General features: G+C 38.0%; 1 protein-coding gene and 1 long non-coding RNA gene across 3 annotated transcripts in view; both read right to left on the minus strand.

Annotated features, from left to right (window-relative positions):
- Positions 1-12059, minus strand: part of LOC133515764 (synaptic vesicle glycoprotein 2A-like) — a 29344-nt gene extending 17285 nt beyond the window's left edge. Inside the window, exons 1-2 of one of the 2 annotated variants that reach the window (XM_061848347.1) lie at positions 11873-12059; positions 7601-7701 (exon numbers count right to left, since the gene is read on the minus strand). In XM_061848347.1, coding sequence (XP_061704331.1) covers positions 7601-7688 — 88 coding nt within the window. In that variant the 5' untranslated portion in view covers positions 7689-7701; positions 11873-12059. The other variant, XM_061848346.1, reaches the window with a different exon arrangement.
- Positions 12060-13373: 1314 nt separating this feature from the next.
- On the minus strand, positions 13374-19353 carry LOC133515765 (uncharacterized). Its single transcript, XR_009799066.1, has 2 exons — positions 19226-19353; positions 13374-17243 (listed from the first exon to the last, which is right to left on the minus strand). It is a non-coding gene; the product is annotated as an uncharacterized LOC133515765 (long non-coding RNA).
- Between the last annotated feature and the right edge of the window lies 1 nt (position 19354).

A 19354-nucleotide genomic window follows, 5' to 3' on the forward strand; every position in this document is an offset into this window, starting at 1 on the left:
AAGTCCTTTTAGGGATAAGCTCGCCTTTGTACATAACATTTTTTTGACAGACGGTTTGGTACAACCGGCCCTGGTAAGGCTACTTATCCCTTACCCTACTTATTCTACCTTTGCTCTAATGTAAATAGTAATTTCTATTAAAGTTATTGAGATAGGTCAATGTACATCACGTGATGTTAACGCTATAAGCACGAGTAGATATATTTTATTTTAATTATGAGGAGATAAGCTTGTTTTATTGCGATTACGTTAAGGTCAGGTGGGTAAGGGAAACATAGTTTATTTTGCTCGGGGCAAGAGGAACTGCATGAGGGAAGTCCCCTATTACGTAAGTATTTTAAGTTAATATTATTCATGCATTAGTTTTATTTTTAGTATTATCATTTAATCTAGTTTTTAATATCTTGAAGTATCTCTAAATGTTTATTTTCCTTGTAATTATTTATGTTATCCCTTAGTTTTCCTTACCCCACCTAACCTTTCAGAAAACTAAAGTATAGCTATACAAAATTACACATAGGTACGTAATACCTAATTAATAATATATATTATTCCGAAAATCAGAATGCTATCATATTAGAGTCTATATTGGAATTACCCGTTATTCTGAAGTATTCGGATTTACCTGAATAGACCTGAAAATGTAAGTTACTTATTATGAACTGATTGTCTGAATTTCTATTAATATTATTATTTCCCGTTTGAATTTAGACTATTTAGGATGCTGCACTGTATGTACCTGCCTTCATCAAAGACATGATTCATAAGTATCTAAAGTCAATGTTGGGAACTGGCATATACAATTTCATGAAGAGGTCATAAATATGGCAAGAACTATAGCGTTTGTATAGAGTCGTCTTTCAGACACAGAAAGGAAGAGCTTCACTACCTATTACTCTATCTATCGACTTTCTGTGAAGGGAACCACTGATTACCAGTCTGCCAGTTATTCGCAAAAGCTAACAATTGCGAATAACTGACAAGCCAATATCATGAGTGGCCTCCTTAAGTGGATTATGTGTACAATCGCAAAACTTAAAAGTGATGAAAGAGCTTGTAGACGGTCTTGCCTTATAGACGGTCTTCACCACAATAACCATTTGATTATTAAAATATGATTTTCCACTGATAAAACTGTCGGTTATTACTACCTATTACTCTAATGTTAATCAATGTACACATATATGAACCTTAAAATTTTCCTCCTATATATCTCTTTCAAAAATTTCGCACATGTTATCTTGTCATAAAACGTTAATCCTAGTGTAAAATAAAACAATAAAAAGGTATTAAAGTTGTGTCACTCATGAAGATAAATCTGACATAAGAAAATAACCAAACAAAGACTTTAAATTAATCCATTAAGATCTATTTTCCAGTGGCTGATAATAAAGCTATTTTTAAGCATTGCGGTAACTATGTATATTAGAAAAAGATTACGGCTTTATCAATTGTATTAGATAATGTAATAAATAAAGTTGCTGTTATTGCGTAAATCTTGTTGCTAACGTGTTGTTATTATACTTCGTATTAGGGTTGCCATCTTTTTTCAACAGAAAAATAGTATTTTTGTCTAAATATAAAATAAATATAGTATTTACTGGGAAAATTGATAAAAATAGGACACCGATTTGAGGCGAATTGCGGCGTTTAAAAATCCAAGTCGCATACGATCTTTGGCGATGAAAATCCTCTTTATTGCATAACCTCTGAAAAAATTTACATGGAAACACAGTATTATATGTGTTTCCATGTACATTTTTTTTCATGAAGATAGATGTAAACAACAGGCGGCTTTAGTATTTTTCGTACTATATAGTTTTTAAATAATATATAGTACAATTGACTAAAATATAGTACATAATCATAATAATTTATTGATAATATAAAATTACATGTCAGGGTTACAGTATGTAACTACCAGTGATCGGTTTTTTGGATTCGACATGGGGTGAACGACCTCAATCATTATGTTAGTATGGATATGCCTCGGGAATCCGGGCTTTATGTTGTTAGAAAAGGCAAAAAAATACAATGTGCTTATTTTATTACACTTTAAAACATCTAAGTAGCTGATAGACAAGTACTTATTCACCGTTCTTTTGTCTAAATCGAACAAATGAGCACAAGTGTTTACACTGACAGCTCATTTGCTGCCTCCAAAGCGGTACATTTTGTACCGTTTGGTTAGTACGGGTTAATTGTTTGAATAAATGAATTCGTTATCAAAAAGTGAATTACACTTCTTTCAACTGAGAGGTAGTTTTAGAAAAACAATGTCCACAATGTCAAATGGTTTTATTGCTCACCAATAATAATTAGAACTGAAATCCAGAGAAAATAATAAAATATCAATGTCAAGATTTTGAAGTATTTTTTCCACCATGGCAGATATATAAGCTAATACTTTGTGGAGGTTTTAATATATTTTCCTTTAAATAAAATGTTGAGATTAGGAAAAGAATAGAAGTTTTTGCCTCAACTGGTTGCCATGTAAGAGTAAAAAAATCCTTAGAGATAATTTAAATTGTTTTATTTTTGTACGGTTTGTTCGGTATCGCGGGAAACTGTCGTATCTATATTAACTTTTCTACTTGATATCCCGCGAGGGAGAATCCAAATAACCGATCACTGGTAACTACAATATTATAAAATGTTAAACTATAGGTTTAACTTGAACTTAATTAATTACATTTTATATAGCTCATTGTGGTCGTAGAACGTCTGCTCGAGAAGCCATTTTTTTAAGTTTCGATTTAAAAAGTGACGCACTTGGTGCTGCTATATTTTTTTTTATTTTTTTTATGGAGGATAGGCAGGCGTTTGACCACGATCTCACCTGATGGTAAGTGATGATGCGGTCTACGGTGGAGCACGCTTACCTATGAGATGCCTCTATGCCTTGAAGAGATTCAGATTGTACTCATACGGAAACACAGACTCGGGCAGGGCATTCCACTCCTTGGCAGTTCGCAACATTGGTGGCAACCCTACTTCGTATCATCATCATCATCATTGGTCACAGCATCTTTGCAGATGATAGCAGCGAATATGGAGGTATTTCGAGGAAGTAGACGACAGCCTACATCGAGAGACTTATAACTGGTAAACTGTGAGTTCCCGTGTTGTTTTCTGCACCTTTTGCTCAGACAGAGTGACCTCTCCACATAAGCACGGTATCGCCTGGGTATAGGTGTCCTAATTGACAATCGCGCGAGTCGCGCGACCAATTAGGACACCCTTCCAGAGTTCAATATGTTTGATCGCGCGTTCGCGCGAGTAAAATTCGCGCGAACTTGCGATATTCGCGTAGTCGCGTTGTATTAGGACATTTAGGACGACGCCTGAAACTATAAACTTGCCCAGCATTTATAGCCTCCTCTCGACCTCATCGACTGCTAGTTTAACAGTCCAGACGCAGTTTATTTATTTAGTATAAATTTTATTTTGACACTTGGAGAGTATTTATAAATGTTGTTATGTATTTTCACGTCACTATATGATGTTACTATAAATGTTGTATTGACTTGTAAAAGAGCCCTTGAGGCCTACTTGCAGAAAAAAAAATTGAATTTTGAATTTTGACTTCGTATATGATAGTGGCATTACTGTTCTTTTTATACCTATCGTATATGTAGGTAAAATCTTACAATTAGCTAAAAAAAGTAGGTTTTTTTACCCTCGGCGCAAAAAGTCTGTCTGTCTATCCGTGGCCTCATAGCTCTCAAACGAATATACCAATGCGGTTTCTTCACGTGAAAATGAGTTTCCTTGCACTAGTTCTTAGTTATGTTTGATAAAAATCGATCCAGCAGTTTGAAGAGTAACAGCTGTTTTCCAAAATGATGTAAAGTTTGTGTTTGGCATAACATTGTTTTTTTTTGGCATAAAGCGAAGGGATTTTTTTTAAATTTAACACATTCACTGCCAGACAAAAAACGGCGCACTACCCCAGAAACCGGTGGTCTATAGGTACAAAACAACCCGCCCAGCGGGTTGTCCGGCATCTGAACAAAGTTCACGAGCGCCCACCAGGTGGGTTCCCGGCAGTGAATGTGTTAATATTTACTATGTATGTAGCGGTGAAGTGTTCGGATGACGGACGTTCCGTCTTATTAACCCTCAATAAGGTCATTATATTTACGATCATGATTCAGACTTTACATACATATGATGGAGTTTAATTTGCGTAATTTCTGCCATCCACCTGCCTCATTAAGGGTTAAGAAGATTTCGAAGTTATAATTCTAATTACTTTTTCACCACACCAACTGGTAAAGGCCTTTTTGATTGTTCAAAAACTAATGAGAAAGTTGCATTTTATCCACATGTGGGGCAAAGTAATCACATGCAAATTTTAAGTTGATTCCTTATGTTAGCTGGTAGAATTGTTTTAAATGATGATTTTGAATGATATTTTTTTACTAAGTTCATTTAGATTTGATTTGGTTTGATTTTTTTGGTATTTCATACTTTTAATAGTATTTTCCTCGCGTTTGTGTGGTGATAATTTTTTGTGTTTCACTCGGAGGCACAGTTTGTTTAACCCTAGTGCCTTGAAACCCTCGTAACGCACAAGATTCCACTTCTCGAACCACTCGCTACGCTCCTGGTTTAATTTTGGAATCCTATGGTTGCTCAGGCATCAATATTAGCACGAGCGGTTAAACAACAACTTTGCCCCCTTGTAAAACAAATAAATATTATTACATCGGCTTCTACTGTATTTATACGGGTAATGTTTTCCATACACTATATCGTGTCTTCAAATATTTGTTCTAAGATTTATCTGGTCTTAGTTTTAATTTTCCCGTGTTTGCTTGGGAAAACCCCGCGCACGGACTATAAAGCCTTCGTTGCGTTTACGAAGAGTCCCAATAGCCAAATGACAATCGTTTCTAGAAAAGGCCAATTAAAACGAGTTTAGTGAGTTTGTTATCCCGATATAGGTACTCTGACCACGCTAACTATGCACTAATCCCTATTAGCTCCTTACTTGATCACTTGGCATAAAAACTTAACTTGGTCCGACTCAAACTATTTTTATTTTATGATTTTTGATTGTCTTTGTCGATAATCGATTGTCAGCTCTACGGCCTGTATAAATAGGCGCAATTTTACTTGTAAAATGCTACGACACCCAGGAGGCTTATTTTGATTTTAATTATCTGCGTGCGTAGACAAGATGCCAATCGTCAACGCTCCGTAGCGAACGAATCGCAACTGTCTCTTTCGCACTAATATGGAAGAGTGATAGAGAGAGATAACTACGCTACGCTACGGAGCGTGAACGATTGTCCTCTTGTCTACGCACCCTGGATTTGTTTATAGCGAGCAACAGAGGTACTATTTTTTCCTGTTTAAAAGTGACTGGTGACTATGGTAACAACAAATGTTTTTATGAGAGCTTTATCGGTAAGCCGAAAGTTATGAAATATTTACTGAATTTTATGTATGTCGGCGCTCGTACGTATGATCAGGCAGATCGTAATACTCCTAAGTATATCGGAAAACGTGCAAATCTTTGTTTCGTACCCTGAATCCCGCTAGGCGGGGCTCATATTTTTGGACAGTTTGCCCTTCGGGCATCTGAAGCAACCTAACGAACCTATCCTACCTATCTATTGGTTTAATATGACTACCGTCAAAACATTACACAGGAACATTGCGATCTGCCTGATCTTACATCTGCCGCCGATATGTACTACATTATATCGTCTGTTGATATTCATAACAAGGTGCAGTTAACAACTTTCGATAATAACTTTAATGACATAAAAGACAGACAAGTAATGAAAAGTGTTATCGCCCTCCGTGGGGTCCACCTTCTTATCTCAATTGTGACGGCTTCACTTGTGAAGTCGACGTCACAGATATGTATACGTCTTATTGCAATCGTATAAGGTGCAAAATTATAAGTCATTAATGCTGGCCGATGTTTAACAATATTGTGCAATCTTGAGGTGACGTTTTTTGTTTTTGAAGTGTTTTAAAAACGAGAAAAATATGTTGGCATAACACCCCTGAGAGAAGATAATAATATGCTCCCAAACACATGATACAGTAATAATAATAATAATCTCGTGAAAGCCGAGAAGTACAAGTCCAATAAGTACTTAGACTTGGCTCACGAGATCACCGCCATGTGGGATGTGGATGTTGATTCGACGATCATTGTCCCGATAGTCGTTTCAGCGAACGGTCTCATAGCGAAGACTCTCGACCAACACCTTGAGAGACTCTCGCTAGGTGGTTGGATCAAGGGTCAGATGCAGAAGGCGGTGATCTTGGACACGACGCGTATAGTACGTCGGTTTACCAGTTCACCGGACAATATCGGCCTGTCAGTTATTCGCGATTGTCAGCTTTTGCCCAGCAGTGGACGCCTTAAAAGACGATCCTGCATATCATCTGACCATTTTTTTTTTTTTTTTTTTTTTTTCTAGGGGGGAAAATGCATTCCGCATACCACCCGGGTGCGGGGGGTGACCCGAGTGGTTATGTGGGACTCCCGTCTAGGCTAATGAGGCCCACGGTATACCCACTAAAAACCCCCCATATGCCACCTCGCCGCCTTATTGGTGGGGTTACGGGAACACTTGCGTACTCATCCGCGACCCCACCGGCGGCAGCCGCCCGCGAGCGGCTCCTTCGAGGATGCCCGAAGGCCCTTCACGCGAGGCGCGCCAGATGGTTCGACGCGCCTTCCTCCTCGGCCTCCGTCCTGCAGTGTAGCGGACCCCCCCGAGCCCGCCACAAGGAGGCCACGGGCGCCAGAAAACTCCCCAGCGCCCGGCGGCAGATGAGGTCCATGGTTCTGCCGCAAACCACAACTCGGCTGCAGAGGACAGGGAGAACGGCACACCGTAACACCGACACTCCTCTTCCTCTGCAGCCCCACCAACGCCGCTACAGCGGAACGGCCCCGCCAAGGTCGCAGGGGATAGGGAGAGTGGCGCATCGTGATACCATCACGCCTCTTCCCCTGCGATCCCACCTCGGCCGTCGAGGATAGGGAGAACGGCTAACCGCAATACCGACACTCCTCTTCCTCGACGGTCCACCTCCAACGCGTCACAAGCGGGCTTATCAAGCCCACTTGGAGCGTCCTCCTCGGGCCAGCCAGCACCTCAAACAGGCCGGCCCTGGTTGCCTCTTCGCTTCACCGTGGGAGACCAAGCCACGGCTACTAAGCCCCTCCACCACGACAAGGTGGGCAACCCTCGGGGGGCATATCATCTGACCATAGCACAATGTAAAACAAGTAAAACTCATTTGTATATTGCCTACGGCCAAAGGGCAATGTCCAACGGCAAATGCAATGTTATAAAAATGGAAGGATTGCATTGATAGCGATATCCGGCGGCACTGGGTATAACTACAGTGAATAACCTCATTGATATGTGGTTGTGGAGCAGTTCGCATTCGAATATCTTTTAAAAAAAAAAAAAAACCTGAAGTTATGTCGGGTGGGATTATTCACATGATAAAAAAAACGTCACTTTTTACACGTTGCCACAGTGCAAGTAATAAGATGCACTAAAATGGCCACGCTTTTTAACCGACTTCAAAAGTGAGGTAAATACTGATGATGACTTACCAGCTTCCAGCATGGCCTCATCCAGCGTGGCGGTCGTGGGTATCTTCTCCGTTGACGGTTTTTTCTCCATTCTCCCGTTTGCCACCATTTTTGTGAACTATCTGAAAAGGTGATACACCATTTTATTCAATGAAATATGTGTAAAGTTGTTCATAGTAGTCGAGCGTGGAAATGGCACAAGCATCATGGGAACCTTTGTACCGGGAACGGCTTGGAGCTAGCGGTTTATTTGTATAAAATATGTCTAGTTTCTACATTATTTTATGGGTTTTATTGTCTATTTCTCTATTTTAAAGTAAGAGTATGTGTATAAGATATATATTTGATTATACACTCACTCATATTTATACCAAAAAAATCATGTGTGTGGCAAATTAGTGTTATTCAAGCCCTCCTTGTTGTTTTTCGTAAGTCATAATGTAAAATATCTAGATAAGTAGACATGAGATTGCGCGAAAACAATCATTCGCGATAATTTGTTTTGTCACTAAGGCTTAAAATGACTGTGTGCCAAAGGAAGATAACAATTTATTAATGAAATAGTTTTATATCTACAGTCGCCATCAGAAATATCGGAGCGGCAAAGGTGCTCACAAATATCTGAACACGCCTCTATTGCCAAGGCGGTAGAGTGCGTGTTCAGATATTTTTGAGCACCTCGTCCGCTTCGATATATCTGATGGCGACTGTTCAATAAAAATGATACGGACATTCAACTCGAAGATATCGGTTGCTACTTAAAACATAATCCTTATATATAATAATAATAAGGCATTATACCTACGTTGTTATTTATAATACAAGTATCTTTGTCACTATCCGGGAAACTAATTGACCGAGCGTGAGCGAGGGTCTCCGTTTCAGCTTGAGCAAAAATGCTTTCGTATGTCCGGATGTTCTCTGCAAGTCATAATTTTCAACCGATTTCAACTGTTCTTCACGTAGTCCCGGCATTTTGCCACGGCTCATGGGAGCCTGGGGTTCGCTTGGCAACTAATCCCAAGAATTGGCGTAATCACAGTTTTTACGAAAGCGACTCCCATCTGACCTTCCAACCCAGAAGGTAAGAGGCCTTATTGGGATTAGTCCGGTTTCCTCACGATGTTTTCCTTCACCGAAAAGCGACTGGTATTTCGTACATAAATTTAAAAAAACTCATTGGTACGGGGTTTGAACCCGTGACCTCTGGATTGCAAGTCGCACGCTCTTACCGCTAGGCCACCAGCGCATTTTGTTTCAACCGGCGTGGTAAATAGGAAGCGGGGCGATTTTATTCCTCACCAATCTACCGCATAATGAAAACTCATAGCAGTCATGCCCTTAAGATGTGTCAACGTTGACATTGCTAACATTGTAGCTTAATTGAAGCAATTGTTACCAATCCATTAGCTGCAATTGTATCAAATCAGCCGCGGCTCTACTCGTATACTAAATAATCGACAATTATTGCGTCATGTTTATAAGTAATAACCATTGTATTCTGAGACGGAACTGATCTGCCGTCGGAGAGTTCCCGAAATTGCGAAATTTCCTCATGAAAAAAAATGGGAACTCTAATATTTTTATATGGGAATCGACATTTTCCATTTCTAAAATGAAAGTTTCCTTTGTTTTCTGTAAAATTTTCCCGAAATCTCCGAGGACTTTTCCAACATTTCGGAAGCATTTTGCAACTTGTACATCTGTAGGCGGAACAATGGATCATAGACATTTCTATATTTACTGTTATTTAGCTGAATTTAAAACCAAATAGTTAAATTAAATTAAATTAAAATTAAATTAAATTATCATTTATTTCGACCATCTTGGATCAATAGTGATCAAATAGTGTAGGAATTATAATTGAATTGAAGAAAAAATGTTTGTTGAAGACCTATTAGTTTTGAAAGACCTATCCAACTTAAATTACACCCCTAATTTACGTGTAGGGTACTCTAAAAATATATTTTATTTTATGATTTATATATTCATTCGTATTTATTGATTTATATATTCATGCCAAATTTCCGCTTTCTAGCACTAACAGTCACGGAGCAAAGCGTCGGACAGACGGAGACAGACAGATAGACAGGCGGACATGAAGAAACTATAAGGGTTCCTAGTTTGACTATGAAAACCTAAAACCATTGCAAAATTATCTCGAAAATTATTACAGCTGCTATATTAAGCGTGTGCATACGCGGGAAACATTGTTTTTTTATCATATAATTGATAAGAGTTGCTTATTTCTATGTCAATTGAAAATTTTGTTAATATTTAGATTTTAGATTAAACTTCAAGGTTGTATATGTCTGTATTTAGTCAAGCTTTAATGTTGTTTGTACGTTTGCAAAAATGCTATGAGTAATATAGTCGCATGATCTACTGGGTACTCCACGTAGGTACTTTATAATTCTTGCTTTGGTTCCGAAAATGGTGGTGACTGTGGTGAGTGACCAAAGTGTTGAGTGCGTGACCTGATTACTTAAATGACATATATTTTTTCAACATATTTCATTTTTTCTACTTATTTTGAACAGTTTTTTTTTTTTTTTTTTTTTTTAATTTATTTTTTTTTTTTTTTTATGGTAGAGGAGGCAAACGAGCAGACGGATCACCTGATGGTAAGCGATTACCGCCGCCCATGGACACCTGCAACACCAGAGGGGTTGTAAGTGCGTTGCCGGCCTTTGAGATGGGAGTACGCTAACTCACTTGGTTCACTGCCAAGAATACGCTAGGTTTGTTCATTTTGAATTGAAAATGGGGCGATCAGCACCGAAAATGTTATCCCCTTCAACTATAGTTACTCAGTGGAATAAGTACATGAATTCTAAACCAATTATTAGCACCTTTGTACTCTAATCAATTTACTTTTTACCTCGCTTTCCTTACTGTTTGATTTATGTATGGTTCATGTCACACATATCCATTGAAAGTTCTTAGAAAATGCCACTTAGAGATCACATAGGTAACAAAAAGATGCATAGAATTTATGAAAATATATCTTTCTAAGTAAGTACTCTTGTCATTTGTATGAGTTGTATTTCATGATTGTTGGCAATTTGAAAATTTGTATGTCGAGCGTCGAACCAATTAGACCCCATTTTTTTTGTGAAAAATTATTTTATTAATTTAATCACCTATCAATTGAATAATTTTATCAAACAGTGAGCAAAATTAACACTAGTGTGAGCTATTGCCCTCGCCCCTAGATTAGAACTGAAAAATCCATTCCGCCTTTTGAAAAAATCCTAAAACCGAATCGACAATAAAGACTATTTAAACATCAAACCTGCTCACAACATTTTACGAGAATCGATTGAGGATTGCGACCTGTAGAGGAGAAAATCACTGAGCATTTTTGCCCAAGCTCAAGCGGAGACCTTTGCTAACGCTCGGTTAAAAAACCAATATTAAAAACTAGACAACGAAGAGTTCAAGTTCATGCCAATAGGGCTTTATGAATATTAGATACTCTCAAGATAATCGATTTTATTCTATTTTCAACTGCTTAACCTGTCTAATTCATTAATATTCACTGTATAGCCTATAATTTGTAATTATATACATTTAATATTACGAACTTTTGTTCAATATGTTTCCAAGTACACGAGTCAACTATACATAAGTATATTAAGTATATGTGCCTTTACCAAGCAATAATTTACTTACCTATGTTATAGAATAAACTCATAAAGCCCCTAAATCGTGGTAAATGCGGTAAAATCCGTGCGAAAAGAGAAGAGTCGTGGGTTTTATGGGTTCCCTTACATTCTACGACTTTTCTCTTTCCGCACAGACTCTAATAAATAATAATCAATCCTGAAATAATTCTATTTTTTATTGTGTTGCATGTTTCTTACCCACTGCATTTCCATTGCAAATTTTAATTTAATATGAATAGGTAAATGTGTAACTTGTTTCAATACAATGCAATCACCAACTCTTTTTATTTGTACACTGTTTACGAACAACATCCACACATTTATAACAAGTTATTTAGGAATAAAATTTGGTTGGTAGTAAATGGATTTACCTACCTGTTCTAATTATGAATGATTATATATCTTCCTCCAGTTTAATATTTATTAATACTTTTAAAACAACAAAGACACTGGCCAGGGGACTAATTAAAAATCATAATAATTTTGAACCACGTTTCAAAATGGATCACGGAATAAGGAGACTTCCAACGATCTTAAAGCACTTAAAACAAAAACAGGCACAGACAACACAAACTTTTATCCAAAAATGCGTTACGCGGACTTTGAAATTAAAAACAGTTCAAACCTTTAAAAAAAACTGTATTGTTTTCCCGCGTTTTGGCGCGGCACTTTCGAACGCTCCCGATGGACTGATGTCGTCTCGTTGAACGCAGCAGTTATAGCCGACTGGTGGCTGAAAGGTCACAAATTCTTACACCGAGATAACGCGATATAGAACGTGTGTAAAAAAGATTCAGTGCGATCAACCGGCTAGGCTTGTTTGTATGGTAGACTTAACGTTGTTTTATATAGATAACTAATATAAAGATGACGTGAATCTGATGAAAGGTTTTATGATATTTACTTTCGCTAGTGATGCCTATCTTGCGGATAAAATATGTTGGATTCGGAATTTGATGGCTTAATAATTCAAGATGTGAATAAATTTAAGTATTCATTTAAAAAGCAACCGCTGTGGTAACAAATCTAAACTAAGTTTGAAAACAAAAATCGTGTTAGGTTAGGTTTTTTTTTTATACTACGTCGGAGGCAAACAAGCATACGGCCTGCCTGATGGTAAGCAGTATCCGTAGCCTATGTACGCTTGCAACTCCAGAGGAGTTACATGCGCGTTGCCGACCCTAACCCCCTCCCACCCTCGTTGAGCTCTGGCAACCTTACTCACCGGCAGGAACACAACACTATGAGTAGGGTCTAGTGTTATATGGCTGAGGTTTGTAATGTCATATAATTATTGCCATGCTCGGCATCAAACTTCAAGACCGAGTGAGGAATGTCGAGATCCGACGTCGCACCAAGGTGCAAGACGTCGGACACGTCATTACCAAATTAAAATGGAGCTGGGCGGGACATGTTGCCAGGCAAAGTGATGGCAGGTGGGCCAAAATGCTAACGGAATGGTGGCCGCTTACAGACGAAAGGAGTGCCTGGCGTCCGTTGGCTCGTTGGGTGGACGACATTCGGAAGACTGCGGGTCACTTCTGGATGAGATTGGCTCGGGACCGGGATAAGTGGCGTACTAGAAGAGAGGCCTATGCTCAGCAGTGGGCGATAAAAGGCTGATGATGATGATGATTGATAATTATTATGCATGTCTGTCCGTATGCTTTTGCTGTGGGTGGGTCAAAAAAAAGCGCTTACGCCACTTACGCTTAGATTGTAGATCTGTCGTACAGACCCATGGAAGGAAATAGGATAGTTTCAATCAATCTTCATCATTCGACGCAGACCAAGTCACGGGTAGAAGGTAGTTTTAGGGTTCCGCACCCAAAGGGTAAAACGGGACCCTATTACTAAGACTCCGCTGTCCGTCCGTCCGTCTGTCACCAGGCTGTATCTCATGAACCGTGATAGCTAGACAGTTGAAATTTTCACAGATGATGTATTTCTGTTGCCGCTATAACAACAAATTAAAAAAGTATGGAACCCTCGGTGGGCGAGTCCGACTCGCACTTGTCCGATTATTACAATTGTCTTTTCCACTGAGTTACGAAATGTCCCCAGGATTTTTTGTCAATAGTGGAACAATTTTTAGGATCTCTTTACTCATAATAAGAAAATACACATATTATGCAGATTATTTATTTAAAACAAAAAAAAAAACACTTAAATAAGGTTTTAGCGGAATAATGTACCGTTTGAATTTAGATAAAAAAAAAAAAATTGATATTACATCAGAACTGACAGAATTACAGTTTCTCGGATTAAACGTATTGGTGTTTTGGAACACAAAAATAGATGTTTAATCTTATCACATAATTATATTTATTACATATTCTAATTTACAGGACTAGAACGCTGATAACACTTAATTACAACGGATGATCTCATTCTCTATAATATCTAGAAAACAGTCACTCTATAGGCGCTTATCACTGCCGTCGCATTTCGTTACGAAGTGTGAAGTCGCGAGCCAGGAGCATATTTCGTCAGTCATCGCCTCCCGGCTGATAATCTGTTTTAAATATAAAAAAAACCGTCAGCCGGTTGTCTCCCGTTGGAAAGACCGTCAGATGTAAAAAATACGCGCCTTACAACTTTATGTCCGCAAAGTAAGCGTGATGTGTAGAGAGATAGATTTTATTTGGTATTAATCATACACTGTACGTTAAATAAAATTTTTAAACATTAAAATTAAATTAAATAAAAATATCCGAAATAAATAAAAAATAAACAAAAATGTAAATTGCGTAATCCGTTTATGGCGTTTCAGGCGTTTCACCTGATGAAATGCTACATGCAAACATTCATGATTTGTTATTGCTTTCATAAAATGATAAAGCGCTTATTTTTTTTATATTCATGCGACCAGCTGACGTTCTTACCACCGCGATACAACCGGCTGCCGATTTTTTAAACTAACAATAGCATCTGAAGTGTCATCTGACAAAGTATCAAACGGGAGGCGATGAACATTTTTTTTACGTGTTTCGGTGGCTACCTTTCCTCAACCCACCGACGGAGTGGCAGCTGACGTCCACGAGGGTTCATCATACATGGCCGTTAACCACTATACATACAAGTTTTCGTCCGGGAGGCGATTGGTTATGGAAACCTGTTTCTGGCTCGCGGTCTACTAGGCCTACTGAAGGTATTACGTTACTAGCACAGTGAAACCTCGATAAGTCGAACCTCGATAAGGCGAAATCCTCGTTGACGCAAAATAACATGTCGTTTGTTCCCTTCCTTTAAAAGCCTCCATAAGTCTTAATATTCTGCCTTCTTAACCCTTTACTGCATACAAAGCCATATATTATGATATTCAACTCTATTGGCAACTATTAAAGTTCAATTTCAACAAATATTTTTTATTACATGCGGTAAGGGGTGGTACTTCGTGATTGTCCAATCATTTTTTTCGTCTCTATGGAGTTATGACTCGAAATTTAATTTTGACCTACTTGAAAAATTGTAGTATTGTTTTATCACCTCTATATATCGAAGTTAAGTATTGACTAACTATGTAGCTAACCTCCGTAACTCAAAGAACACAACCTTTACATTAGGTACTTTCGCGTTTGTATAATTACCTTTTATGAATTGTTTAACCTCTAACTCGATACCTCTCTAAGATGAACAAAAACTGATAAGAACCTCTCTAAGTATGAGACGGAAAGTCGTTAACTAACACCAACTTTTTGACGTTCCCCTTGAGATTCGTGCTACTGAGGTCCCACTGTATATGATATTAACATAGGTTTTATCAATTTATTTTATTCTAAGTATTAAATCGTTTTTTAGCGTATGGTTTCAACTTGATTATTAGTAGAGTCAAATAGTATTAAGCCCTTGCTTTCCAGTTTTATAAAACGTATAAATAATAAATAAGTATATTTATGCTATTCGTTTGATGAACTGCATATATTTCTTCTTAGAAAAAATATTCTACTCTATACTTGAAAAACTAATCCAATTATATTTAAAAAAAAAACTATGACGGAAAAGTAATGATTTCAAATGAAGCCATCTTATTAATATTTGTGTCACAGTTTTATTCATTTTTGGTTTTGGTATAAAGTGAGACTGTTTAGCTATATTGATGGTTTTGTTTCTAGAGAGCAGTAAGATTATTTATCCTTAGTGTTTATGGTAAGCACATATAGATAGCGAGAGTTTTGTTTTTATACAGAAAAATGTCATAATAATTTATTGATAATATAAAATTACATACCGTTACATCGTCATTCCTAAGGGTAAAGTCCATTGAACTCTGGGGTATAGCAAGATGCCAACCGTTCGCGCCGTAGCTAACGAAACACACTCGACTCTCTGTCGCACATGGAAGAGTGAGAGAGACATTAGCGTTTCGTTCGCTACGCAAACGATTGGCATCTCGGCTAGGCCCTCTGCGCCGACTAGTCGGCAGAGTGTGGAATGCCTTTTAAAATGTCAAAACCAAGGAAAATTTAGATTATAGTGGCAATGCCACCCTTTGTCAAGGCCAGTTGGGGCAGTGGCAGCATAGACGGATTTTAAACCATTTCAATTTTAATACAGTACCTACCTAAATTAGTGGGGTTAACTTAACTCCACTTCGGTTACGTCTATATGCACACTTACTGTATTTACCTTCATAATTATTAATTTACAGTATAATTGTCTAAATTATGGAGTTCCTGGCATATTATATACACTTTTAACTTAATATTACACTTTAACTTATTTACATACAAAGAAAAAATAATGATTTCTGAAATATAATAATTATATTATATTATTATATAAAACATTATATTACTATTTACTTTAGTATGTTTTAGTACCTAATTATATTTGAAATTATAATATATTCATTGAATATACAGTGTGTCCCTATCCATTGGACAAAGCCGAAATGTACATATGCATTAGGGTATTTAGAACCAGTGTACAAAGTATCATAACAACCAGTGTAGCGGTTTCGAAAGAATTAACAAATTACCATTTTTTACTTTTGAGCGGCCTGTATGTGTTAGTAGCTCCTAAGATAATATCCTAAAAGAATAGTATGGAACCTTCTTCGACCTTTTTGATTATTATTTTTATTTATGACACTAATAAGCTTCTGACTTTTGAAAAATGTCATCATTATCAAATATTTCGAAAAAATGGTCAAAAACACTGCCAAAGATCCTAACACAGTGTGTTTCTTTTTGTTGTCGATTATTGCAAATAACTTTTGTTCGAAAAAAATATTTTTTTATCTTTTGTTCTAATTTAAAAAATATTAACGTCAGAGCATTCCTGAGAAGTAACCCTACGTGGGATTTCAGGGTTTGTCCAATGGCTAAGGTCACCCTGTATACTTATGATATGATACAGCGCAAAGTTTGTTCTGAAATCTTGCATCGAGGTCCCGAAAAAGTACCTAGTTTTTAAATCCCTGCTTAAAGCTTTTCCCTTTCCCCTTAGTTTGATAGAATTATTGAAAGTCATAATGTAATGATTGTCAGATTATCATTAGTCATAATTCTGAAACTGTTAACTTCTCAGAATTTACTTCAGGTTATCCTATAGATAGGTTAGGTTAGGTTTGTTTTTATGGCAATCCTGAAAAGTTACGCGTTTCTGAGAAAAACCAAATTATGACTAACGAAAATGCGGACAAACACTATATTATGACTCAAAACTTTATTGAAAACAATAGAGACCCTGCTCAAAAGGTGCAAAGTGTTAAGTATTTGTTAATATTTTATTTTAATTCAACGCGTTCGCTTACAATAAGAGCCGTTATAAGTCTACAAGTACCCCGCCTGTCGACATACTGTCAGCCAACTCGTTAAAGCGGCTAAGAAAAAAGTTCCTCTGTCTATTAAGTATCTGCTCAAGAGCAGTCCTGTAAAGTTATCTTAACACCCACGCTAGATGGCGGAAAGGTCAACTTTCGGCTTCAGATTGGGCGGCACTGGGAGAAGATTTCTGCGCACCTGGTAGGAGGAGGCTTAGAGCTGCACACACTGAAACAGAAACGTGACAAATGTAGTTGTGTGTTTATGTGTATTTTAAATAAATAATTTGTTTATTCAGACAATTCAGTGGTCCACATTTGTTAGTCACATAGATATCTTATAAGCTAGGTTATTTCTACTTATACAAACACTATTACTAAAATTACTAATTTAAATAAAAAAAGCGGCCAAGTGCGAGTCGGACTCGCCCATGAAGGGTTCCGTACCATTTATGACGTATTAAAAAAAACTACTTACTAGATCTCGTTCAAACCAATTTTCGCTGGAAGTTTGCATGGTAATGTACATCATATATTTTTTTTAGGTCTTTCATTCTCTTATTTTAGAAGTTACAGGGGGGGGGGGGGCGGACACACATTTTACCACTTTTGAAGTGTCTCGGTGGAAGTTTAGAAAAAAATGATATTAGAAACCTCAATATCACTTTTGAAGACCTATCTATAGATACCCCACACGTATGGGTTTGAAGAAAAAATATTTTTTAAGTTTCAGTTCTAAATATGGAGAACCCCCAAAATTTATTGTTTTTTTTTTCTATTTTTGTGTAAAAATCTTAATGCAGCTCATAGAATACATCTACTTACCAAGTTTGAACAGTATAGCTCTTATAGTTTCGGAAAAGTGACTGTGACATAATCGGACAGACAGACGGACATGACGAATCTATAAGGGTTCCGTTTTCGCCATTTGGCTACGGAACCCTAAAAACATCCCCAGTATGGCTGTTTATTAATGCGGACATTATGCAATGTCTTTGCTAAAGACTGTCTGGCCTATCCGCTAACATACTTAGTATGCTGAGGGGACTACCCTGATGGTTTCTTCTTCTTATGGACATGTTTTTTTTGCACATTATGGCGTGGAAGTCCTTTACGTGGGCGTCGTGGTGGGGTTGGTTTATATTTTGTGTTTAAATCACAACAACGCGTAGAGATTAATATATGACCTAAATATAACAGGTTGGTTATTGTACATTTCGAGAGAGATATTCGGTAGGTAAGCATGCTTTAATTGCCAACCTTACATACCTAACATACCGAATAGCTAATGGACTAATGGTCCATTAGCTTAATAAACCCCGGTAAGGTCTATCCAGAGGTTTGAGTATTAAGTTCCACTTCAGCATAGGCAGTGTACACTGCTGGTACATGGAAGAGCATGCAGTGAAGAAATTATAGGTTATTTAATCGAGCGTAGTTATTAGTGTCGGTGGAGAAATACAAAAAGGTCAATAAGTATAGGTCTTATTTTCCACATTTTTGTCTGTTTATGATTTCTATGTATTTAATGAAAGCTACTACAATTGGTTTCAATATTATTAACCAATTAAAACTGTGAATTTTTCCTCGAGTCATGGGATGTATGGCGCCATTTGTTTTCAAACGAACAAATATCAATGAAAAATAAAACTTAAGCAGCTCTTTGGCTCTTATTTATGGTAAAATGTTGCCAGCGATTAAAAACTGATGGTAAATACATGTTTTACAGGATTTTTCTATACCATCCTATTACTGGTGCCTGTTCCACTGTGCTGTAGTCAACACATTACAACTTATAGAATAGTAAGGCAGTGTAGCCGTGGAAGGTGGCCGGGCATGCAGCCGCAAGCAGTGCGCCAGCAGCGCTGGCTCCGATGACCGAGCCGACCGCACATCATGACTGCTGTCGTTCTGCCGTATTTAACACATTACAACTTACCGAAGAGTAAGGCAGTGAGGCCGTGGAAGGTGGTCGTGGACGCGATCGCAACCAGTGCGCCAGCAGCGATGGCTCCGATCACCAATCATGACTGCTGCCGCTGTGCTGTAGTCAACACATTACAACTTACCGAAGAGTAAGGCAGTGAAGCCGTTGAAGGTGGCCGCGCACGCAACAACGAGCAGCGCACCGGCAGCGCTGGCTCCGATCACCGAGCCGTCCGCACATCATGACTTCTGCCGCTGTGCTGTAGTCAACACATTACAACTTACAGAAGAGTAAGGCAGTGAAGCCGTGGAAGGTGGCCGCGCACGCGACAGCGAGCAGCGCACCGGCAGCGCTGGCTCCGATCACCGAGCCGTCCGCACATCATGACTTCTGCCGCTGTGCTGTAGTCAACA

This window comes from Cydia pomonella, chromosome 3 (assembly GCF_033807575.1).
Source record: "Cydia pomonella isolate Wapato2018A chromosome 3, ilCydPomo1, whole genome shotgun sequence".
NCBI classification, from domain to species: domain Eukaryota; kingdom Metazoa; phylum Arthropoda; class Insecta; order Lepidoptera; family Tortricidae; genus Cydia; species Cydia pomonella.